The following is a 25,688-nucleotide window of genomic DNA, read 5'->3' as shown; positions in this document are numbered from 1 at the left end:
CCAGCAGATGGCCCAGGCTGCCCCCCGGTCCGGAGTGGGCGCCCGGAGCAGCCGCCTCCACGTCCAAAATGGCCGGCGGCAGTGACGCGCCGCCTGCCACGTCAGCCTCCGGCCCTGCCTCCCCAGCTCGGGCTGCTCCGGCCCCGCGTTATAGCCTTGTAACGCGTCTGTGAACGCTGCCTGTCCGGGGAGACTCTCCCCAAGAGGCTCCTTCTCCCCGAATCTCCCTCGAGGCGACTGGAATTGGTGCCACACACAAGAGCAGAGGCGGACTCTGAGGCCCGCGGGCTTGAGTTGCTGCGGCTCAGGCTCGTCCGACTCTGGGCCATCACGTGGGGCTTTCTTTTCAAGGCTACTGGAGCGGTTTGCCATTTCCTTCAGCAGCCCATTGGACAGATTAGGAGACGGAAGCAAACGGGGTCGAGTGACTTACCCAGGGTGGCACATCTAGCAAGTGTCTGAGACCGGGTCTGAATTCAAGTTTGTCCTATCTCCTCTGCCACAGAGCGGGGGCTATATTCATTTGACTAAAACTGTCATCCAAATAGCATTTAAGCACCTAGTGTGTGCCAGGCACTAGGGATATTGTCTAATGGGTGGGACAGCAGGCAAACAACCATATACTATCAAGATACATACAGGGATACATTGGGAGTCATCTCAGAGAGAAAGCAGGATTGGCAAAAGCTTCTTGAAACCAATCTTGACTCCAAGATGAGGAGGCAGGCATTGAGGAGAGCCAGTGAAAATGCTTGGCGTAAGGAAGACGGGAGTGTCCTGGGTGACACTGCCTTCCTTTCAGTGTTTCACACTTCCCCCAACTCTGGGATATCCATCAGTTCAGATTCCAATTAACAAAGAATTTTTGTAATCCTGAAACAAACACCAACAAATATAAATATTTCCACATAAAAATGTAGGCACTAATTTCTTTCCTTCTGTTCTTCAACCTTTTCAACTCCCATTTTGGCAGATTCAGAACCTAGAGGGCAATTAATTATTTTACTCCAATATCTATTATCAGTTGCTATCAATGAGTCAATCAGTTTTTTCAAAGGAGTATTTACTAATACGGTAGGGTAAAAACAAAAGCCTGGGATATAGTACTGCCCTGGGAGTATTCTTATGGTTCGACTATCAAGTAAAATACTTAGGCGGCCTCAGATTTGGAAGAGAAATTTATTGTCTCTGAAAGCAAGGGCAAGCAAGCAAGCAGAACTGGGGACTGCTTGGTTGCAGGTGCCCGAACAGATAGCTCGTGTTATCTTTAGAAAGGGAAGTGAGTGGGTAGGTCTACACCTTTAGGAGGGGCTAGGGAGGTGTCTGAGGTTTTAGCTAGTCCATGCCCAGAGGGATACTTCCCAGGGGATAAGACCTGACTTGTACTCTAGGGAGTCCCTTCATTAAAATATTCATAAGACGTTAATGAAGGTCGTAGGTAACCATTGGGCAGGTGGTATTGTTACTGGGTTTTTTCCTCACTGAGGAAAGTCCCTTCACCACTGAGCTTTGTGGGAATTGGTTGGGGGGCTGAAAGCTGTTTGTGCTTTTGGGAGCTCTCAGAGATTGGTCGGGTGAGAGATGTGGTTGGGGTCGACAATTGTTCTAAGAACTGTTTTGATGCAAATTGTACTAAGAAAATGTTGAGTGGTTAGGTTAGGCTTAGCGGCCCCTCTTTCCTGTTCCTTGGGGCCAGTACCACAAGTACATAGAAAGTTCAGGGAAAGGTGGGCTCAAGCTTAGAGAGCACAAGTAACAAAGAGGTGACTCACAGCTCTTGGTCTAATGAAAGTCCTTTTCTCCATTCCTGGAGTGCTTATGAAGTTCTCGGCTGGGTCATGAAAGTCGGGATTTTTTTTAGAGTCCTGAAGTTTCATTTCTCTTTGCCTGGAAGAAAGTTCTCTGAAGCTGCCTTTTCTCAAGATAATGTGTTTATCTTCTCTCATTTCCAAGCTGAATGTATTGTTTATTATTGATCTAGTATTTCCAGTGACATGGAGAGAGGGGTGCTGAAAAGTAGGATGACACTTTCTGAACTATCTTCCCCAATCCCAGGCAGCAGCTTGATAACAGGCAAGGGTGTGATACCTCAAATTGCTCCAACAACTTAAATGCCAAAGCATTTGCTGAAATCTCTTTTTCTGATTAGTCCCAGAGAAGTGTCTAATTCTTGGCTAAACAGTGTCATAATCTCAAACATCCCCTAAGGAAACAAACATTGGCAAACAAACTGTAGGTAAACCATGTCAGGTTACAGATTAAACTTTATCTAGAGGATTCACAAATAGACCAATTGAGTTGTTGCCAAGAAGTCAAGAATAACTGAGGTTCTTCCTCTGGCTTCTTTTCTAAGGGACGTAAATTTTCTCTTCCCATGTGAGAGGTTTTGGTCTGGTGAGGTTACCCTTAGGACAGACCTTTAGTTTACCAGAACTTACCAGAGGAATGGCCCTGTGTCTTAAGTAAAAGGAAATAAAATATTTCTACAATAGTATGTCAATGGAGGGCAGCTAGGTGGTTAGTGAATAGAGCACTGACCCTGGAGTCAGGAAGATCTGAGTTCAAATTTGGCCTCAAGACGCTTAATACTTATTAGATGTGTGACCATGGGCGAGTCACTTAACCCCAATTGCCCTGCCTGCCTTCCCCACTCCAAAAAGCAAAAAAAAAAAAAAAGCATGTCAATGAGAGTCTTCTGTGAATTCTACCTTGAGAGTAGAAATAATTTTCTTACAGAGGAACTAAGTTTTTCTCCAAACTCACAGTACAGAAGTGAATGACTTGTCTGACTACCTATTATTGTGGGGGGTGGGGGATATTTCTTCTTGCAGGCCCCTTAGCCAGCCCTCTGCCTGCTGCCCCAGTCTGCTTCCTTGGAGGCTCCCATCTCCACTGGCTGCTTGCTCTACTAGGGTCAACTTCTAGCCCCTATGTCAGGATGGAAACACTGCTACAAGCACCTGAGTTCTGTCCTATGCTAGGATAAGGTAGGTACTATTGTAGATCTTTGCCCTATTGTGCTGCCCCTTCCCTCCTTTGGCAGGAGTGCTGTGGGTGATACTGCTGCTGAGAAACCTACCTTTGCCCTTCTATGGCGAGAAAAAGACGAAAAGCAACACAAAAAAGCAATGAAGTCAAAGGCTCCTTTAAGCATGCATATGTGTTCTATTTTGCCAGATGAATGCAGGAGGCATTTCTGCTGGGTTTAGGAAAATGTTCCCGAGGCCTGTGTTTGTGGTCTTCAGAGATTCCTCACTGGAAGAAGCTCTAGAGAGAGAATTATACAGTTCAGTATTCACAATTCAGAATTAAGAGTGGAAACTTTTAAAATTGATGTAGTCCCTGCCTGTCCTCAGCTAACTAAATGGAGTACAGCTGGCATATCTGTCCATATCCCCAATTCCAGAAATGTCTCTGGGCTCCTGGGGATAATTTAGCATTGTGCTTTCAAGTCTCTCATCCAATGACTCACACCAAACAATCACAATGCAGTTCTTGTGGCAAAATTTTGGTTGGACTCAAATTCCAAATTAAAAAACAGATAAATAAAACTCATGGTTTCTTTAGCAATGTTATTAATCCTAAAGTTCTAGAGATCTGCCTTCTTATGCCACCTCTCTGGCAGGCTATGTCTGTGCACAATTAGAAGACTGAAGATTTCCCATCCAGTTGCATTGTAATTTTCAAAAGCTATTAAAAACCAAACAGTTCACACAAATACGGCTCCCTTAAACTGGGAGGAGACTTGTTTTCAGAAATTCTTCTTGTTGCCCCCACCTCCAAGGCAAATGGGTGAGGATAATCATTAGCAATACAAAAGGATGCAGTCACAGAAAGGGCTGCGACCCAACTAATTCTTTTTTTTTTTTTAAGCAATTGGGGTTAAGTAACTTGCTCAAGGTTACATGGCCAGTTATTTTTGTGTGGCTGCCAAGTATCTGAGGCCAGAACCAATCCCAGGTCTCCAGATGGGGCCTTTGCTCTTACTCACTGTGCCTCCTGGCCGCCCCTAAGCAGTTGGGGTTAAGTAACTTGCTCAAGGTTACTTGGCCAGTTATTTTTGTGTGGGTGTTAAGTGTCTGAGGCTGTAAGGATCCCAGGTCTCCCGACTCTGGGGCCAGCCTCTTACTCACTTCGCCACCTGGCTGCCCCCCAACTAATTCTTTTAAACGTTCTTTTCTAATGAGGGAGAACATCTCATTCTCTGTTCCCCCCAAATCAGTTCTTCCAGGTTTCTTTGAAAGTAGGCTGAGTTCTGAAGAGTTCCCTCAGCAGAATTTGATGAAGGCTTTAAATTATTTTTACCTATGCCTTATGAGCCCTAACCCTGTTCTTTATTCTCATCATAACCTCCAATCCCTCCACCTCTCAGTGCTTCTCATCTTTTGAGGTTCATTCAATTAGAAATGTATCACCAAATCAAAATTCTGGTAACTTTATCTATTTAGATCCTCTCCCCCAAGAATATTCTCTTTTCTTCTTTAATGAGTTCAATGTTTGGCACACAGCCTTTTTCTCCACCCCAACTCCTGCACTCATACTGTTGTTTAGTCATTCAGTCACATCCAGCTCTTTGGACCATGCTGTCCATGGGGTTTTCTTGGTAAAGATACTGGAGTGGTTTGCCACTTCCTTGGTGAATTAAAGCAAATAGAGATTAAGTGACTTGTCCAGGGTCATTCAGCAAAAAAAGTGTCTAAGAGCAGATTTGAACTCAGGTCAGGCCTTTCTGACTCCAGTCTCTATCCATTGAGCCATCTAGCTGATTCCTACACTCACACTAGGGAACTTCAGCATGCTCACTCATACACCTTTATTTTCCAGTTCCTCAATTTACTCATTTCCCATGGCCAGCTCCTCAACTACACACAGAGATGGTCATACTTTTGATCTTGGCATCATCCATAATTATGTGTTCCACTTCCAGTTCAACAAGCATTTATTAAACACCTAGTATGTGTGAGGCACTATGGTAAGCACTAGAGGTACAAAGAAAAGCAAAAAGCTGCTTTTCAAGGAGCTCACAGTATGTATAATGGAGGAGAAACAAAAAAAAACATTTACATATGCTAATCTAGTGCTATGGAAATACTAACTATACTTACAATTCTTAGTGTAAACTGAAGTGCTCATCAGAAATTATACACCAAAGCCCCCTAAACCTGCCAGAAGGGGCCCCTACCAGGGTCCCTGGAAACCACCTAATAGGTCACAATAGTGAAGGAACTTTTCACCTGTGTTGCTAGAAACATGACCCAGATTCAGGTCTGTTTGTGTTTGTATCCAGGGCTTTGCTAGGTAATCAAGGCTTCACTAGAAATGGCATCACACCCCCTTGGAACCACATTTTGTTGATTAGCAACACCTAGTTCTATAAAAATGCATCTTGCAGGAGACTCGATGCTGTCTTCCCTACTGGGGAGGCAGTCACCAGCCAGTTAATAAACACTCCTATCAAATTATAATTGGCTTGGCTGTCATGTCCATTTCATATACCATCAAACTTTTTTAATCAACATGCAAATTCATGATAATTTTCCCTTTCTATTGAGAATGATGATGTTCTAGCAAGTGTCCATTAAACAATATGATTCTCAAGCGAACTCTAAGGCTTGCATCTCCAAGTTCAGGGAATAAAGGAGTGAGTTCTGGTGGCCACCCAGAAGCAGCCTGATGACAGGAGCCTCTGGTGGGTTTTTATGGTTTTAGCTAAGGGCATTTAAAAATTACATTTAAGTTATAATTGATGATTGATTACTTAAATTTATGACGAAAGGAACCTATTAAAGCTTTATTTTTTGAATCATTAGCAAGTATTAGTCATTTATCAAATTTGGGGTGCAAACATATTCATTAGCAGCTGTTATAAAATTTGTGGGAAGCAAATGTCATTGGCAGTTGTTTACCAAATTTGGGGATATAGATATACTAAATTATGCCCCTCAACTGAATATCTTACAACAGAAAAACAGCTTACATAACACCTATTTAGTCACAAGATGGAATTAACTCATCCTAAATTTACATGGTTATTCTCACTACAGAAGGAGACAACATGCAAACAATTACAGAAAAATACAAAAATACAAAACAAATACAGAAAAAATAAATACAGGATAAATTAGACATATCAAAGAAAAGGTTACTAAGATTAAGCAGGACAGGGTAGGGTTTCTTGGAAAAGATGGGACTTTACCTGAGATTTGAAGGAAGCCAGGGAAGCTAGGAGGCAGAAATAAATAGAAAGTTTCAGGCACTGGAGATAGCCCGCAAAAATGCTCAGGCAAGAGATGGAGTATCTTATTCAAGGAATATCAAGGAGGCCAGTGTCATTAGATCATAGAGTGTGTGGAGAGTATTACGATATAAGAAGACTAGGAAGGCAGTGAAGGACTAACTAGGTTATGAACAACTTTAAAAGCCAAACAGAGAATTCTATATTTGATCCTGGAGGTAGTAGGGAGTCACTGGCATTTATTAATATAAGAGTGGTAATGACTTGGTCAACTTAGAGCTTAAAAAAGGTCAGTTTGACAGATGAGTAGAGGATAGAGTAAAGTGGAGATGACATAGGGAGATCGATCAATAGGTAATATGTTCGTGAACTCTGAAATTCCCTTATCTGATCACAATATTTTTTCTTTCCCTCTCTTTTAGGACCCTTAATCTTCCTTCTCACCATGACCTCCAATTCCCTCACCCCTCAGTTCTTTCTCCAGCTATCACCCCTTAGTGGCCTCAATCTCCTCCTTTCCCTAGCTCAAATCCTTTGTTGATCAAGTTCAACTCTGTACTCTCCTATACATTGGAAGCCCTTGTACCTTCATCCTATCACCAATCATACGTTGCCAAATCCTAGCCTTGGATTACTCCTACCTTGATACTATTCATGTTGTAGGAGTGGCTCTTAAGCCAGTACCCTCTTTGATGAAATTAAGCACTTGCAAGTCATTGAACATTTAATGAAGCAGGAGGTTTGCTAACCCAGAAAGAATATGTAACATGGATAACAGTGGCATTTTCTGGATTTGTCCCACCCTTTCTCCCCCATCTCTATCTTTAAACAGATCCTGTCAGTAATTCAGATATGGTGACTTGAATGGTATCAGGTAGCCACCAAGTCTGAAAGGTCTAGACTATGTATATTGGCTGAGACACCTCCATACCTCTCACTGCCAATGGCAATCCTTTTATACCTCCCTAATTCACTCTCCCATTAACTAATGTGGCTATTCCAAACTCACCTCTCCTCAAGTCTCCCATTACCCCATTTCATTCACCTTGCCTCACATTTCACTGAAAAAATTGAAGTTTCACCAAGAGTTCTTCTCTCTTTTTCCCTCCTCCTCATATCATACCATTCAAATATCTTTTGTCACTATCTCTTCTTTCACCCCTATGACACATAAAGAGAAAATCCTTTTGCTTTTCAAGGAAAACCCTCCCATTTTCTCCAGAATATTCCCTCTTCTATCATCCTCAATAATTCTCTATACTTCAGTCTCTCCTTATTTACTGGATGCTACCCTCATGCCAATAAACATGCCCAAATCTACCTTCCCCTCCCCAAAAATCCTCATTTAATCTGACCATCTCTATTAGCTATTTTTCCTATATTTCTTTTCCCTTGCATGGTTAAACTCCTAGGTGCCTCCACTTCCTTTATTATCATTCTCTTCTAAACCTTGAATACCGAAAGTCTCTCTCCACTCCATTCCATCCTCCACTCAGCTGCCAGAGACATCTTCCTTATAGATGTGACCTTGTCAGCTTCCTGGTCAGTGAGCTTCAGTGGCTTACTATTACCTCCCATATCAAATATAAAATTTTGTTTTATTTTACAAGTTTTATAACCTAGACTTTCCTTACCTTTCCAGCCCTCTTATATCTTATTCTCCATTTCAGATATTCTATAACTCAACCACACCTGACTTTGTGTCTCACACACAACACACTATCTCCCAATCCTGTACCTTTTCAATATCTTTCCTGTCCCCCATAACTGGAATGCTCTCCCTCCTCAACTCTACCTCCTGGATTTCCTAACTTCCTTCAAGACTCATCTCAAATCCCATTGTTTCCAATAGCCCTTTCCTATTGGTCTCTTCTCACACTTCTAGCACCTTCCCTTTGAGATCACCTCACATTTTCATTGTATATATGTTGTATGTACTTAGTAATTTGTATACTATCTCCTCTTTTGGAATAGAAGTTCCTTTAAAAAAGTGGTTAAGGGTGGGCTTAATGCCAGTACCCTATGAGTTCAAGTTTGATGATGGGATGAAATGAAGCATTTTACAAGTCATTGAACAGTTAATAAAAGGGATTATATTTTGTCCTAACGTAGCAAGGATATGGAAGCTTCTTTGGAAGCAGTCCTCCTTCCTTGTCTCCATATAGAAACATGTCTAGCCAACAGGGTCTGATGATGTGTTTGGTCTTCACAAATTAAGTTAAGAAGCACCCTGTCTCCATGTGGATTGGACTTTCTATGCTGTTAGGTGACCAGGAAGCTATGTCAAAGGAGGCAGGGGCCAATTAGGTCTCTGAGACAATTTTGTTGCCTTTTTAGGAAGAATCAATATCTTTTGTGGAGAAATGGGGAACCCCAGTCTTATTGCAGTAGGGACCACATTTTTGCCTTTGTATCTGCAGTGGTCAGCACAGGTCCTTGGCACACAGAAAATGCTTGTTGACTGACTGTAAAGAATAAGTTTTGTAGTGGTATTCCTTTAAGTCTTGAGTATGTCTAGATGTTTTTTCCCACTTTGTAGTTATTTTGAATAGAATTTACTTTTTGTTCTATAGCCTTCTATTTAATTTCATTAGTAACATAAAGGAATTATGGTAATTTTATGGATTTGTTTTATATCCTGTTAATTTAGTGAAATTCCTAATTATTTCTATTAGCATTTTGTATTGAATTTCTAGGATTCTCTAAGTAAGCCATCATATCGCCTACAAATAGAGATGATTTTCTTCAACTATGCTTTTCCCTGAATTTCTTTTTCTTGTCCTAATGCTATGGGTATTAATTTTAGAACTAGAACTTTATTCCTCTAATCCTAAGGTAACCCTTCTTTCCAATGTCATTTTCTTTTGATTCCATCCCCTCCCTTCTTCTCTAGCAGATTTTCCTCTCAATCAACATGCTTTCTCCCTCTAATCCTCAATTGTTCCCTACCTATTGATTCCTTCCCTTAAATTTCTCCCTTAAAAAAATCATTAGATCTTACCATTTCTTCAAGTTATCATCCCATCTCTTTGCATTTTCCAGCCAAACTCCTAAGAAAAGTTATTTACACTCATTCCTTTCACTTCCTCTCTTCTCATTCATCCTACTATCTGGCTCACTTCATCGTTTGATTGAAATTGTTCTTTCCAAAGTTATCAAGTGATTTCTTACCTGCCAAATCTGATGGTCTTTTCTCAGTGCTTATCTTTCTTGACTTCTCTGTAGCATTTGACACAGTTGATCACCCTTTCTTCCTGGATGAATAGTTTTTGTGACACTATTCTCTCCTATTTATCCTCTTACTTGTATTTTCTTAGTCCAGGCAATATATAGTTATTGCATATAACCTAAATTTCACGGTAATGTAATTGGGGTCCAATATTCCAATGTACTATTATAGACACTTGTCAAATCCACTAATATGGAAAAATAATACCATAGTCCATGGCACTAGGTAGTTAAGTGCGTAATTTTCCAGTTTTATGTCTCATATTCCAAAATAATTGACTATGATAAATGAGCCCACATCTTTGTGAGAACTATTAATAGGAAGGGGAAAGTAGGAACTGATAATAAACAGCAAAAGGAATTGAAAAGATGTAAATGCCAAAGAATACCACTCTAGGAGTTCTTCAGACCCAATAGTATAAAAATAGCCAAACAGTAATTTCTTCAGTTTGTAAATGAAAAAGTATCCATTTTCTTCCATAAAGCATAAAAGTCCATATTAAAACTATTTGAAGTTTATATTAACATAAAAGGGTTCTACTAAAACCCTACCCCCATGTCTCATTGTGGTGTATAACACTCTGGTGACACTGGGCCACTGCATTTAATTGGTTGGCTATAGTATTTTTTTTTTAGTCATATCATCTTTCCAAATACAATCTACGGCCATGGTAGTGCTCAATTCTAACTCCTCCACTGGGGAAAGTTGAAACTGGTGGATCTCTTGTGTTTGAGGGTCTTGAGCTACAGTTTGGCACTAATATGGTGAGGCCCCAGAGCAGAGAGCCACCAGGATGCTTAAGGAGGGTTGAACCAGCCCAGGTTAGAAACAGGGAGCAAGTGAAAGCTTCCAAACTCATCTATGTTAGGGTCAACCCATAAGTGCCCTTTACACTTCCATCCGGGGTATGGAAAATCTCCAAAATACAAGACAAAAGGACTGTTGGTGTCTATATCAGTGGAGGGAATATCTACCAACGAATTTATATCCTTGAAATAAATAGCAGAAAATGGACTAATCGTGTAATAGCTTCTATATTCATTTAAAATCCCTTCCACATTGTGGGGGTTAGGAGTTGTCTCCTCAATCTGTAAAATCAGCCCTCCTTTCATACAAGAAAAGTCTGAAATTTTTTTCTTTTTCTTTTGTGGAGAGTTTACAGCACCTTATTGTAAAATTTAGGTTGATATTATGCAATACTATAGATATATATTTTATACATTCCTGAGTTTTTAAACTTCTGTATTGTCTGCTAGCCTTTGTGTATCATCTGTGGCTTCTACAAAACTCCCCCCAAATTCCCATTTATGCCAACCCACGATATATCAAAACCAGATTGGGGAACATCATGATATGGAAGGGATACCTGTAGAATAGTCTAACTTCATTCATTTCAGAGCTCTTTCTACTTCTACCATTCTTTCGGCAGGTACTCCAATATTATTTTGATATGTTACTTAACTTTATATGTATATATCTTGTCTCTCCAATTATATTGTGGGAGCCTTCATGGCAGGGAACAAGTCTTAACACTTCTTTTGATTGCCAACTGTACTAAGCACAGTGTTTTCACATGGCAGATTCCCAAGAAAATTTATCATTTAGGGATTGTGTTTTACAATCTAGATGAATAAGATTATATTATTAGTAATACCAATAAAAAACAATTGTTTGGAACTTATCACTTCCAGTTAATTCATGACAGGAACATAAACAGGAATCAAGAATAATTTCTGAATCTCTGATTAAACAGTTACATCAATCTATAAGCATATTTAGTTCATAGGTGATACTAATGAACACTTGTTATCTTTGGAGGACAGAAAGACTTTTTTAAATGGATAAGTTTCTTTGCTACAGCTGAGAAAATCTTGACATAATTTGTTATTTTTATTTTAAAAATATATATTACAATTTGAAAACATCAAAATGAAAACTGATCTAAAACACTAAAATATAATAATTAGATTTTGTGTTAAGATAACAGTGTTAATTGCATCCCCAAAGGGCAAAAATTGCTGTACAATAATTAATAAGCATTAAAGTTATTTACAACATGTGATTATATATACATTTCCATAACACAAAACATTCTGGACCAAATTCTTTCTTAATCTTTTGTTCAGGGTAATAAAGCTATATAACCCAAATTTACTAAAACTATGGCTTGAGAAAGCAATTTCTAATGACATCAGACTTTAAATGAGGATGTTTTCTTATAATAACGATTTCAATTTAACATTACTACAATGCTATCTGATCTATTTTTATATATCCATCATTTTCAATGCCCTAGGGAAAGCCTATGTTGATCTATTCTTGTTATCATTTGATTGTATAGCTCCTACTACTTGTGGAAACTAAGAAAACTAGATTTCCAGCCATTTTTATCCCATGATTCCTGTACTTTATCTGTCACTCTCATCCCACTTCCCACCAGAATCTTAGATTTAGCCCCTGGGGTGCAAGGCTCTCTCAAAGATGAATTATTGCCTCACCCTTCCTGGAACCAGGCTTGCATCTCATTTTTGGGTCATCTCTATATCATCCCTCCTTTCTTCCTTATTTATCCTTTTTTTTTGTATGTTGATGTAACTTTGAATTAAAATATAATGAACTTGTATTTGTATTCCCAACTTTTACCACAGTGCCTGGCATGAAGTGCTTAATAAATGCTCACTGAAATTATCTATCTACCTAGCTATCACAAAATCATCTATCTTTCTGTGTAAATCTTTCAGTTGTCTACTCCCCTAATGTATTTGATTAGTGTTAGAACTAAGAATCCCATGAGAAAACGAAGAAGTTTTGTTTTCCTTAAATTACTTTGAGGAAAATTAATTTGAAAGTTTGTCAAAATGGTGAAGCTAAACAGTGGCAAATAATTTGTTAACTTTATGAGTATGAGTAAATTATGGGATGTGTAGTTTTATTAATCTTGTGAATGATTATAATGTGAATCAATGTGAAGTTGATTTTCCTCATAAAATTAAATGAGCATATACTTTTTTTGTCTCATTGAAATGATGTAAGCATTTATTTCTTATTTAAACCCATTTATATATATATATATGCATAGGAATAATTTGTTTTTTGTTTACATGACAATCCATTTATATGTAGGCAAAAATTAATAGTTTGGTTGACCTTAATGATTGATGAGGTAATGTCTTATGGTAGGTCTTAACAAGCATTTTTAACATCTTATATCTGTGATATCAAACAAACAGAAATGGCCCCTGGTCCATGTATTGACTTAGAAAACCATAAATTAGGGGTGGCCAGGTGGCTCAGCGAGTAAGAGCACCGGCCCCGGTGTTGGGATGACCTGGGGATCAAATCCGGGCTTAGATACTTAGCACCACACCCAGAAATAACTAGCCATGTAACCTTGAGCAAGTTACTTAACCCCAATTGCTTAAAAAAAAAAAAAAGAAAACCATAAATTAGCATTACCTGTCTTTCACTGTATTTTTATTCATTTTGTTAAACATTTGCCAATTACATTTTGATCTGGTTCTGGACCCACCAGGAGATCTTAAGGCCTCATGTAGCCCAAGTTTGACACTTTTGGCTTAAGTTGCCATAGGATAGGAAGGCTTTTTTAATGTTAGAAATAAACAGGGGTTCACACATTATGAAAAATATCTTTACATTATATAAGACTATTTTGGTGACTTCATTGCTAAGTTAAATTTAACATGAGTGAAGAAAAACCCTCAGAGGGTTATATTTTCAGATCTGAAACTTGTTAGCTCAATTTCACTGTCATTTGAACAACCAGGCATTCTCTATTTTAATACTTGTAAGTATATTAAAGTGACCAGAAAATCTCATTTCCCCCTAGAAGACAGAGTAGCTCTAAAACATCTATGAAATAGTTTGATTTATTCTGATGCTATAACATCTTGAAAGTATCTTATATTTTTTCAACTGTATGAAAAATTATTCAGTGAAACAGTCGTCCTAAGCAGTATACTCATTACAGAATTTTACAGGTCAACAATAGCTCTTATATCCACAGCTATTTTCCAGACTTGATATTGATGTCTTTAAGCATACACTTTTCATTTCCAACTATGTGATGAAAAAAGAAATATAGTTTCCTGATCTATTTCCAGAGACTGAGCCAATCATTTTGAGTCCCTAATAGAGTTTTTATGAATTTCTTTTTAAAAATTATCTTTTTAACAAAATCAGTCTTCTCTAGTCATGTACAGCTCCTGACATTTCACACAAATAGACTTGATTGTCCTTTTGAGACTACCGTTTAGCTACTGTGGAAAAAAGCCATTGGCTTCCAAATTATGTAGAAGTCAAATTCCTACAAGAAATCCATTGATTCTTTGGAGGGGGTATAGGTAGAGGTTAGGCTTAGGCAATTCATCCTAATTTTAAAAATTAATATCAGGCCCAAATCTCCCTAGGGTTCTGGAATGTGAATTTTAAGCCACAGGAGGAACCAGGAGGGAAGGCATGTTTTCTTAAATCCTTACAATGTCCAATGTTCAATGATCACCCATAGTGGGCACTTAAGAAATATGTTGACTGACTAATGATTGAACCATTATGTAGATTCCACATCTTATGAACTTTGGAAACAATTATAACACATTGTTTAATCTCGGGGAGTTCCTTCTTCATTAACACACCATTGATGGATAAGAAAATCAAAATATTTTACCTAGAAAGAGAACATAGTTTTCTGGTATAATATTCTACATCCTAAAAATCATCATCAAGGATGTTTGGAAAATGCAGTTATGAGTAAGTTGCACATTGCTATTATGTCACTAATACAATATATAGCCCTCTGATATAAGTATAATTTTTTTCATATTAGTCATAGGATTTTTTCTGGGGGACCTTATAATAGAAAATCAGGTGACAAATTTGTAGGTCTTTCTAAACTACCTCTATTTAGAGGTCACCATAAAGCTCCTATTTAATGCCAATTGACACCCTTCTCCTCTGACAGAAATGTTTCCAGACTAAACAAAAAAATGAGTATCAAAAACACAAGAAAAATTAACATACAACATTTTTTTTCTGTAACAATAAAACACAGTTTAAAATACACAATTAAAATTTTTTTTTGTGGAAAAAACTGGTTACATATCAAGTTATTAGCCATGCAAAAGACCAGCTTAAGCATAGTTATCCTGAATCAACTATCAATAATTTTTTGACACATATGAACAGAGATCTTGCAGTCATTTCTAAAGAAAAGAATGAATCCAAACTCTTTAATTACTCTATATCACTAATGTTACAAAATTTAAACTTTTTCTTATTAAGTTTATAGCACTCATCACATCCTGCTTCATTTCATGCACACATTCAATCCATTTTGTCAAAAAATAAAATGATTCATTTACATATTTATGAAATAATTGCAGCTATGTTAATGGATTTCTATTAGTGGAACTTTGCATAAGATTTGTGACTAGAATAGAATGTTGTCGTACTAAAGTGTCCTTAGATTCAAACATCTAAATACAAAACACCACTTCCTAGTGCATCTCTAAGGCAGTTCTTTGTAATCTTTTGCTATTAAAAACCATTCTAGAGTGTATTGTGCAACCTAGTCTAGAACTGATAGTTTTGTACTTTTGTTCACTTTTTATTTGCATCTTATAATTATTTGCAGACTGTCAGATTCATGTTATCACATGCTTTTCCTGGAATAATATAATCTTTCAATATGTGAGGCCACTCCATAGAAATCTGGTAGCACAGCTAGATTCAGCAGGCCTGTTTTTTCTCTGCATGTTTAGTGATTCAAATTACCTTTTAGAACTAAGTTATTTGAAAAAACCGCATAATCCTGTGTATAGCTCTACATAGGGAAGGAGGAAGCTGAAGACACACAAAGTCTGTTTTCTGTGCTCACTGCAATTTCTGTGAAATTCATCTGCAAAGGAGTGCTTTGAGATTGTGTGTTATGTATGATGTCAATGTGCTTCCTGCAGTCATGAGTGAGAACACTAGTATCTCCTCAGTCTGGCTGTCACCTACTAAGCACCACATATAAAACTGTAAGATTCTCAGTTAATATTTAGCATTTGTCTACCACGTTGATTTGCATCCAAATAAGGTGACAAATTACAAGGAGGAGAATTAAAGTTCTTAAAAATGTTCTACCATGTCCAATAAAATATCATCATTCACTGCTGCTGCTGCTGCCACTAGTGACTTCTTTCTTAGGGGATGATGAAGAGTCTCGAGCTGGCAGTAAATCATAATGACAAGGAATGTGGCTGTTCTTTGGAAGATCATATGGATCCTGGCTGAGATGTCCATTATTGCTTAATACTTCTTGTACAATAATCATTGTGGGTTCTGTGACAACCAAAAACAGACATTTATAAAAAAAAGGCAAGTAAATAAAAAAGAATAAAACATTTCTTGCAAATATGAAGGAAGACTTTTTAATAAAAATACCGAGATATATAATTCTGAATGCTAAATAATTCTGATTTAATCAAACTATTTTGTCATTTTTGAGATGAAGTGTTCATAAATTATCATAATTAACATTGCAGTGCAAGAGGATGTATCAGAGAGGTCACGTGATTCACAACAAAATTAATAGCACATTTAACTGATGTTTGAATGGTAGGATTATAGATTTAGAGATGTATTCAGAGCACTTCTGTTTCCTTTTTCTCCCTGTCAAAACTAGAGGTGTTGTTTGTTGTTTATGGTAGCTTGAGCCAATATAATAAAATGACAGTACATCTTTAAATTAATTTTCTTTATCAGTCCTGTATCAAACTCCCCAAAGAATATTTTATAGAGCTAGAAAAAATAATAATGTTTATACAGAGGAATAAAAGGTCATGAATCTTAAGGGCAATTATGAAAAAAAAGTGAGAAGGAAGGGGAGTCCATCAGTAAGAGATTGCAAACTGTATAATGAAACAGTAATCATGAAAATAATTGGTGCTAGTTAAAAAAAAGAGTAGTCCATTAGTGGGATAGAATGGGATGGCTATCAGGATTTGGGAATTAGGAAAATGTCATTTTTTTCCTTTAAAGGCATTGTATACCAATTGACTGACTACTGTGTATGGATTAGGGAAGATGAAATATTTTAAATAATTATTCATTAACTTCTCTAGTTTACTTCCAAAATAACACGAAAGAATTTAATATTCATTAGATTCTCTTACCAACTTCATAGACATTCTTATTAGCTGAAGCTGAGCTACTTATCTCAGCATATGGAGAGTCTCTGTGTACTGGTGACTTCATTTCCACGTAGCCACTCTCTGTGTTTTGGGGTATGAGTACTGGTGGATCTTTAATAGTAGCATATGGATTTTCAGAACTGTTTAGTGAACAGCTGCTTGAATTATATTCAGAATTCTTTACTAAATCTGTGGAAGAAAAAAAAATAACCTTTCAGGAGTATGTATATGTGATACTGGATTACTGAACTGGTCTATAAGCAAAAAAGCTTTAAATTGAAACGTATCCTTTGGGGTTCTTGAGTATTTGTTTCCTCCCCTACTAGCAAACTACACCACAAATTTCAAGAAAGAATGAAAATCAATGAGTCAGATGACCAAAAAAAAAAAAAAAAGATTGTGCATCATCTTTCTGTACCTACAAGGAAAGTGTAGCTATAATCTATAATCCTAGCCAAAACAGAGGAGCTAGAGACAGAAAAGGTAAAGAGGTGGTAGTTAAAAATGGAAGAATTATCTCAGTCTGAACTGAAAATTCCTTATATTTTTGATGCTGGTTTACATCACGACTTCACTATATGCACTCTAAAAGGCTACTTTTGAAATCATCTCCTCTGCCTTTTAAAATAAAATGTATAAATTAACAAACAAAGGTATTTTTAAGTTGAGGCTGACTAATATCTATGCCTCCCCTCTTTGTCCTCTAACCACTATAATATAAACAACCTTATGGGTAAGGATTGTTTTATTTTTATCTTTGTATCTTTAGGGCCTAGCACAAAGTAGATACTTAATAAATTTTTTTTTCATCTGGCTTCAGTTTACTATTATCTTTATGATAAAATACAATCTTCTATTTAGTATTTAAATCCCTTTATAATCTGGCTCCAGCCTATCTTTCCAAATTTGTTTTCTAATATGCCTTTTCACAGATTCTACATTCCAGCCAAACAGGTTGACCTGATGTTCCTCATAGCATCACATTCCATCTCCCACCTCCATACCTTTTCACAGGCTATTTTTCTTTCAGTCAATCAATATACATTTAGTAAGCATCTACCATGCCAGGCACTGGGGGATACTAAGACAGTGCTCTCAATGAGGAAGCCAATCTGCAAACAACCATTTATAAATTATACATATGGATAAATTGAATAAATGATACTGTAAGACTTTCTTCTTCACCTCCCCAAATTAGTTTCCATTTATTGTATATTCCCTATATATATGTATACCCACATACTAGAAAGACCTTTATATGTATAAGGTATACATATATACTATTATAATCCATTTACTATATGTAGTGCCCTCTCTGGGCTCATGCCACCAAACACTATTCAGACTGGTGGGCTGGGTCAAACAGGGTGTGTAGCTACTACTCTGGCCCATCTTTGGGCTTGGCTCTTGTTAGGATGCAGATTGTCTATGGTCCTCTCTGGCCTAGTTTATTGTTGGACAATCACAGTCTTTTCCCACCTTCTGCCACTGGCTACACTGGGTAATAAATATTTCACTATCTTTAGCTAGAGTATTAAAATACTTTTTTCAGCTAAGGTGCCCTTTCAATTAGGGCAATGAACATTAATTTAGTATCCTTAGAGACTTTTCTCTTTGACTTCCTCAGCTAGGAGGTAGTTTGTCACCTTCAGAGAAGAGATGTGAAGGGTCTAATCCCTTTTTGTTCCAACTATCCTTCCTCTCACCAAAGCCCCTTCCCACCCACTTCCAGTCCCCCATAAGCCAAGGGCTACTAAGTTCCAATTCTGTCAGTTTCATGTCCCTCAGTATCTTCTGAAATCTTATGAAGAAGAGCGATGAGAGACAAAGTTATAAATATAGTCTCTGCCCTATGGAGAAGTTCAGAGTCTCACTGGCTTCCTTGTATGCAAATATTTTACCTTAAGGCCTTCCCCTTTACACTTCTTTGTTTCTGTCTTTTAGCCACCAGACTATTGAAAGGTACACCCCCCCCCATACTTAATTATGTATTTGTTGTTCCCTCCCCCAGAAGGAGACTTTTTGATGTTAGTAACTATTTAGTGTATGTCTCAGTATCCCTAGTCTTGAACAAGATAAGGTTCTTAATAAATGCTTTTGAAATTTAGTTGAATATTATAAAGCATGAATATTTTTCCTTTGGATCTTCCACTAAGTTTTCATATTTGTTTATGGAAAATCTTTGTATCTGAATTTCATAATCTACATCTAAAAATTATAAAATCATAAATATTTAACAATGACAAGGCCTTAGATGTCATTAGTACAACCTCTTCATTTTATAGAGAAGGAAATAGCCCCAGAGAGAAGTGATTGTTCCAAAGTCACATTCCTTAGTTGGTAACAGAAGAAGCCAGGATCCAGATCTCTGGTTACCTAGTCTAGTGTTCTTTCTATTATACCATACTGCCTCATAATATTGTTTCCTGCCTACTTTGGGAAGAATAGCTCCAATATGTATGTATAATAATATTTTTCAATTCTAGTTCAAAAAAAGGGATAATAAGAATAATAATCTTGATAGCATTTTGTCATAATTACTTCCTGATGGGTATCAACACATAATAGATAGAAAGTTTGACTTAGAGCCAGGAAGACCTCTTTATTTCCCACAGGGTTATATATTCCTTTGGACTTCTCCATAATTCCCCCAGGAACCTCATCATCCTGTAAGATCAAATCAGTCTTGGTACTCAAAACATCCTAAGTATCTTCTGCCCCTCTGATTAACTGGACAGAGTGATGAGATCCTCCACAAATCTCGATTTATAGAGGGGTCCAGCCCAGTTTTATTTTCATTTCCCACCAGGCTGCCCTCCTAATGTCTTTTCCAATATAGCTTTTCAGCTTTCTTTTGTGTGTTATCTTTCCCCACTGGACTGGAAGTTCCTTGAGAGCAACTTTCTTTTTCATATTTGTATTCCCAGTACTTAGCACTGTGTCTTTCATTTAGGAGGTGCTTAACAAATTTTTAGTGACTGATTTATCAGATCCCACCTGAAACTGGTTAGCTACATGGTCAAAGGCAAGACACTTAAGTCCTCAGTGACCAAGCAAATTTCCAAGATCATAAATTGTACTCGAGTTGCCAATCTGTGTTCATGAAAGGATTTTCCATACCATAGTTCTCTGCATGGATAAAACAATAGGCCTTGACAACAAATAAACAAAAATTCATTTATGATAAATTCCATTAATTTTTATGAATATTTATTAAATACCCTCAAAGACACAAAGTTACTTACAATAGCTGCTGAAATTGCTAAAATAGCAATAGGAACATGGTAAGGTTTTCACCATAGCCAAGTTAGTATTTTGCTGTTGCTAAAGGAAATAAATTGTTACTTAAGTCCCATTACCAAATCTCATTACTGTGAACTTAAATTCTCTGTCCCTTCCTCCCTGTTCACCTCTACCTCAGACAGGTACAAGCCTCAATTTGGGCTAACTGGTACAGTGGATAGAGCAGTGATTCCAGAGTCAGAAAACCTGAGTTTAAAACTGAGCTCAGATACTTACTAGCTATGTGACCCTGGGCAAGTCATTTAATCTGTGTTTGTCACAATTTCCTCATCTGTAAAATGGGGATAATAATCTCCCAGGGTTTTTAGGATCAAATGTGATAACAGTTCTAAAGTTCTTAGTACTGCCTAACACAGAGTAAGTGCTAAATAAATGTTAGCTATTATTGTGTGTCCATATTACTTGTTTACTTTTGCTCTCTCCCACTAATTTTCTCTCCTTTATTATGTTTCGTCATGATGCCATATTTTTTCCTGTGAAATTATGATTGATAATGCTACTCTAATCTACCACTTTTCTGGGGTCTTCCTAAGTAACTATAATGCCCAGTTATCTAATGTCCAGCCCTCCAAATAATATGTTGACTTGAATTCATTCCCTCTATGTTGGTTAACATTACTTTTCTTCTGTTCTTTTAGTATTTCCTATACTTCTACTTTTCCAAATAACCTCTTAGCATTTTCATTTTCTCATTTGCAAAATAAGGGGGAGGATCACATAATTTTTAAGATCCTTTCTATTGCTAACATTCTAAGATTTTATGATTCAATACTGTCAGCCTAGAACAGATTTACATTGGCTATTCCACAAATTACCTCAACCTATAATTAAAATTTCTACACTACTGCCATGAAAGACATGAAAAAATATTTCTTCAAATTTAAACTTACCTTTTAAGGATTTTCTCATGTATTCTCTATCAAGTCCAAAAGCACCTGTAATTCAGGAGGGAGAGAAACAGTGAGAAAATGCAGAATGAATGCTAGAGCTTGATCTACGAAATCTAATAGTTTGGAGTTAGTGGGGAGCATGAGAACCCTGAGATATAGACTAGGAATTTAATGGATGTTATGGGAGTTTCTTGGCCTCAATTACATGAAAGCCTAAAGATAAATTCACATGCTATCAAGCCTGCAAGATGGGGGTAAAAAAGTGAGCAGTCGGGGCGGCCAGGTGGTGCAGTAAGAGCACCAGCCCCAGAGTCTGGAGACCTGGGTTCGGTTCAGGCCTGAGATACTTAACACCCACACAAAAATAACTGGCCATGTAACCTTGAGCAAGTTACTTAACCCCAATTGCTTAGGGGTGGCCAAGAGGCACAGTGAGTAAGAGTGCCGGCCCCAGAGTCCGGAGACCTGGGATCGGTTCCGGCTTCAGATACTCAGCACCCACACAAAAATAACTGGCTGTGTAACCTTGAGCAAGTTACTTAACCCTGATTGCTTTAAAAAAAAAGTGAGCAGTCAGACTGAAAAGCAAAGAATTTATTACTGCAGTAAGACCGTTCCAGCTGTGAGCAAGCTCAGTGTTTTAGAGTACATCAGGAGTGGGGAACCTGTGGCATCGAGGCCACATGTGGACTTGTAGGTCCTCAAGTGTGGCCCTTTGATGGAACACAAACTTCACAAGTTTTGATTCAGTGAGGGGCCACACTTGAGGACCTAGAGGGCCACACGTGGTCTCAAGGCTGCAGGTTCTCCACTCTTGGTATAGATTTTGGTTGTTTTGACCTTTTTCATCAAGAGCATAAGTCCTACCATTCTTAATGCAACTGTAGTTACCAAGAAACCTTTTAGCATATTTTTTACCCAATGGGAAATATTTGGATACCAATCCCATGTAGCCTAGGCCCAAGGTAAATAGCTTGATCATGTTGTCTTTTACTTTCAAAAGTAAGGTTTAATATGCCATTAAAAACTAAAGCTTTAACATATTTTATCTATCCACATATATGTTTTAACATTTTCCTCTTGAAAGTATATTTTAACCTCATATTTAGTAACATGTCAAAGAAGATGAGTCAAGAAGAGTCTGACAATGGAAAAAAAATGGCTGACCAACAAGAAAATGGTGAAGGGTAGCTAGGTGGTACAGTGAATAGAAAATGGGCTTGGAATCAGGGAGACCCATCTTCCTGAGTTAAAATCTGACTTCAGAAACTTACTAGCTGTGTGACCTGGGCAAGTCACTTAACCCTGTTTGCCTCCATTGATCACCTATAACATGAGCTGAAGAAGGAAATGGCAAACCACTCCAGTATCTTGACCAAAACCCCAAATGGGGTCGTGAAGAGTCAGATATGACTGAAATGATCAAACAAGAGCCACATAAAGCTAAATAAAAAGCAATATTAATAGATAATAAATAATATTTTCCCCACACTATTCTGTGAATAAATAATTTTCCTCAATTAATCAAACCTAATACAACTCAAACTTTCAAACTGCTCAATTTTAGGGCTTGTTACATCATTCTAGTTACTTTTCCACATAATACCATAATCTTCAAAATTAAGTTTTGAAAACATGAATAATCTCAAAATTAATTCTAACTTCTTGAGGAGGAAATATGAAGTTTTCTTTTTTTTAAATGCTTTATTAACTTCTGATTTACATACTTAATTTCCGCCTGATTTTGAGTTACAAATTTTCTCCCTGTTTCTCCCCTACCCACCATTCCAGAATAGCAGTCCCACAGGCTATCCCCTCCTCCAATCTGCTCTTTCCCATATCTTCTCCCATACCCCGTTAGACTTTTCCAGTAGGGCATGGTGGATCTCTATGCCCCAGTGCCTGTATATCTTCTTTCCCAATTACATATAAGAGAGTATTAATAATAGTATATATGTATATATATATATATATATATATATATATATATATATAATTTTAAACATTTGATTTTAAATCTTTGAATTCCAGATTCATTCCCTTCCTCCCTAGTCACTCACCCTTACTGGGAAGATAAGCAGTTCAGTAGAGGCTGTACATGTGTAGCTAATGCAAAACATTAACATAGAAGATATATTGTAAAAGACTGCCTATATTTCCCTCCCTTCTATCCCACCACCCACTTGTACTATTCTCTACTTTGACCCCGTCCCTTTTCAAAAGTGAGTGCTTCCAATTTCCCTTCCCCTGAGCCTGCCCTCCCTTCCATCATGCCCCCTATCATCCCCTTCCCCCTACTCTCCTGTAGGGTGAGATGACATATTTAGTGTGTATTTCATTCCTTCCCCGAGCCAAATTCAATGAGAATAAGGTTGAGCCATCCCCTTTTGCCTTCTTATTCTTCCCCTCCATTGTAATCCTTTTCCCTTGTCTCTTCTTTATGAGATAGTTTACCCCATTCTTTCTCCATCTCCTCTTATTATATTCCTCTCTCACCTCTTAATTTTCCCTTTTAAGTATCATCCCTTCCTATTAAATTGGTCCTGTTCCCTCTATCTATGTATACCTGTAAGCATATATACATACATTCACATATGTATTCATATGCCCTATAGACATATATATTTCTATTCTCTTCAACTATTTTCATCCTGAGAAAAGTTTCATCAGTTACAATTACCGTTTTTCCATGTAGGAATGTTAATAGTTCAACTTTCATCAGTGGCTTATGATTTCTTTTCCCTGTTTATCTTCTCAAGCTTCTCTTGCTTCTTGTATCTGGATGTCAAATTTTCCATTCAGCTCTGGTTTTTTCATTAAGAATGCTTGAAAGTCCTCTATTCCACTGAATGACCATATTTTCCCCTGAAACATGATACTCAGTTTTGCTGGGTAGGTGATTCTTGCTTTTAATCCCAGCTCCTCTGCCCTCTGGAATATCCTATTCCAGGCCCTTCGATCCCTCAGTGTAGAAGCTGCCAGGTCCTGATTGTGTTTCCACAATATTCAAATTGTTTCTGCCTGGCTGCTCATAATATTCTCTCCTTGATCTGGGAATTCTGGAACCTGGCTATAATATTCCTAGGAGTTTTCTTTTTGGGATCTTTTTCAGGAGGTGATTGGTGTATTCTTTCAACCTCTATTTTGCCTTCTGGTTCTAGAACATCAGGGCAATTTTCCTTGGGAATTTCTTGGAGGATGATTTCTAGATTTGTTCCCTGATCATGCCTTTCAGGTAGACCAATAATTTTTAAATGATCTCTCCTGGATCTATTTTCCAGGTCAGTGGTTTTTCCCATGAGATATTTCACATTACCTTCTATTCTTTCATTTGTTTGGATCTGTTTAACAGCATCTTGATTGCTCTTAAAGTCACTAGCTTCCCTTTGCTCCAATCTAAATCCCAGGGAAAGATTCAACTCATTGAGCTTTTGAGATTCTTTTTCCATCTGGCAAATTCGGCTTTTCCAGGCATTCCTCTCCTTATTGCCTTTTTGAGCCTCTTTTGCCAATTGAGTTAGTCTGTTTTTTAAGGTGTTATTTTTCTCAGTCAGGCTGTTGACTCTCCTTTCATAATTTTCTTGCATTGTTCCATTTCTCTTCCCAATTTTTCTTCCACTTCTCTTATCTGATTCTGAAGGTCCTCTATGGCCTGTAACCAGCTCGTATTTTCTTTTGAAGCTTTTGGTGCAGGTGTTCTGACTTCACTGTCTTCCTCCTGTTCCGTGCTTTGCTCCTTTTTGTCCCCAAAATAGGAGTCTAATGTTGGATTCTTCTCTTTGCTTTGTCCCCTGGGCTTTTTGCCACAGGAGGACTCTGCCACCACACAGGGGAGCTTTTGTCCCAAATGCTGGGGTTTTCTCAGCTGCCGGAGGTATTAGATGGGTGCTGTCTCTGAGGCCTCCACACACTCTAGCAAGCAGGACACACACCCCAGGACCTCCACCCTAGACTGCAATTCAGATCCAAGCAGGTTAAAGCAAGAGCGATTACCCCTCAGCCTGGTCGCTTGGGCCCCCTATAGTCTGCAGGCCAGGAGCTGAAGCTGCTACGTGGTGCTGGCTGGCTGTGCCAGGAGTCTCAGCGGCTTCTCACCCTGGGGGCAGAAGCCGACGCACTCCCAACTACTGGATCCCAAAGTCCACACTGCACTGACCTCTCACTTTGTCCTTAGCATCTTTGTGTTGATAAATCTGGTGACACCCACAGCTGCTGGTGATCTGGAGTCCATCCAGCTGGCAGCTGGTCAGGCTCGCCCTGGGGCTAAAACCTCTGGCTCAGGTGGGCCAGGGCTCAGCTCCCAAAGAGCTGTATTGGCTGACTCCTGCTGGCCTGCCAGGGTGATCTCAGTGGGAAGTTAGCTTCTCTGTGTCATTTTGTGGGTTCTGCAGCTCCAAAGTTTGTTTAGAGTCCCCTTTTCTCATGGACTGGGGAAGGTAGAAGCCAGAGTCAGGCACAGGTCCTACTTCTACTCTGCCATCTTGACTCCCCGAAGTGAAATCATTAGTTTTCTAAGTAGAATCATAGTTTTACAGACCTGGCAAGCCTTCTCTTCTCTTTCCTCAGTGAGTTCTAAAAATTCTCATGCAATACTATCCTAAGTTAAGTCTTGTGTTTTTTCTTGTGGTCCATGCTAGAAATCCTGATAGCTCACAAAAATGGGACCCTTGTATTATCCCAATTTAGGTGAAAAATCACTAGTTCTATGTTCCAGCTGTCTGGGAATCAAATTTGATAGAAACATTTTTTTTTCAAAGCAAACAGGGTTAAGTAACTTGCTCAAGGTTACACGGCCAGGTGTTTCTGGGTGGGTGCTAAGTGTCTGAGCCCGGGATTCG

The 25,688-nt window shown here is 38.1% G+C and overlaps 1 protein-coding gene across 1 annotated transcript in view; it reads right to left on the bottom strand.

The window, feature by feature from the left end:
• Window positions 1-12,918: 12,918 nt before the first annotated feature.
• MEGF10 (multiple EGF like domains 10) overlaps window positions 12,919-25,688 on the bottom strand; it is a 165,693-nt gene continuing 152,923 nt past the window's right edge. The window contains exons 23-25 of the mRNA XM_069088175.1: window positions 20,851-20,895; window positions 16,640-16,846; window positions 12,919-15,806 (exon numbers count right to left, since the gene is read on the bottom strand). Of these exons, the coding sequence (XP_068944276.1) occupies window positions 15,628-15,806; window positions 16,640-16,846; window positions 20,851-20,895 (431 nt within the window). The 3' untranslated portion in view covers window positions 12,919-15,627. The remainder of the gene's footprint in view (window positions 15,807-16,639; window positions 16,847-20,850; window positions 20,896-25,688) is intronic.

Source organism: Petaurus breviceps, unplaced genomic scaffold, assembly GCF_028583685.1.
Source record: "Petaurus breviceps papuanus isolate PSGF00001 unplaced genomic scaffold, PetGlider_PUasm1.0 184, whole genome shotgun sequence".
Lineage (NCBI taxonomy): Eukaryota > Metazoa > Chordata > Mammalia > Diprotodontia > Petauridae > Petaurus > Petaurus breviceps.
This window is presented reverse-complemented; position numbering and strand designations above follow the sequence as displayed.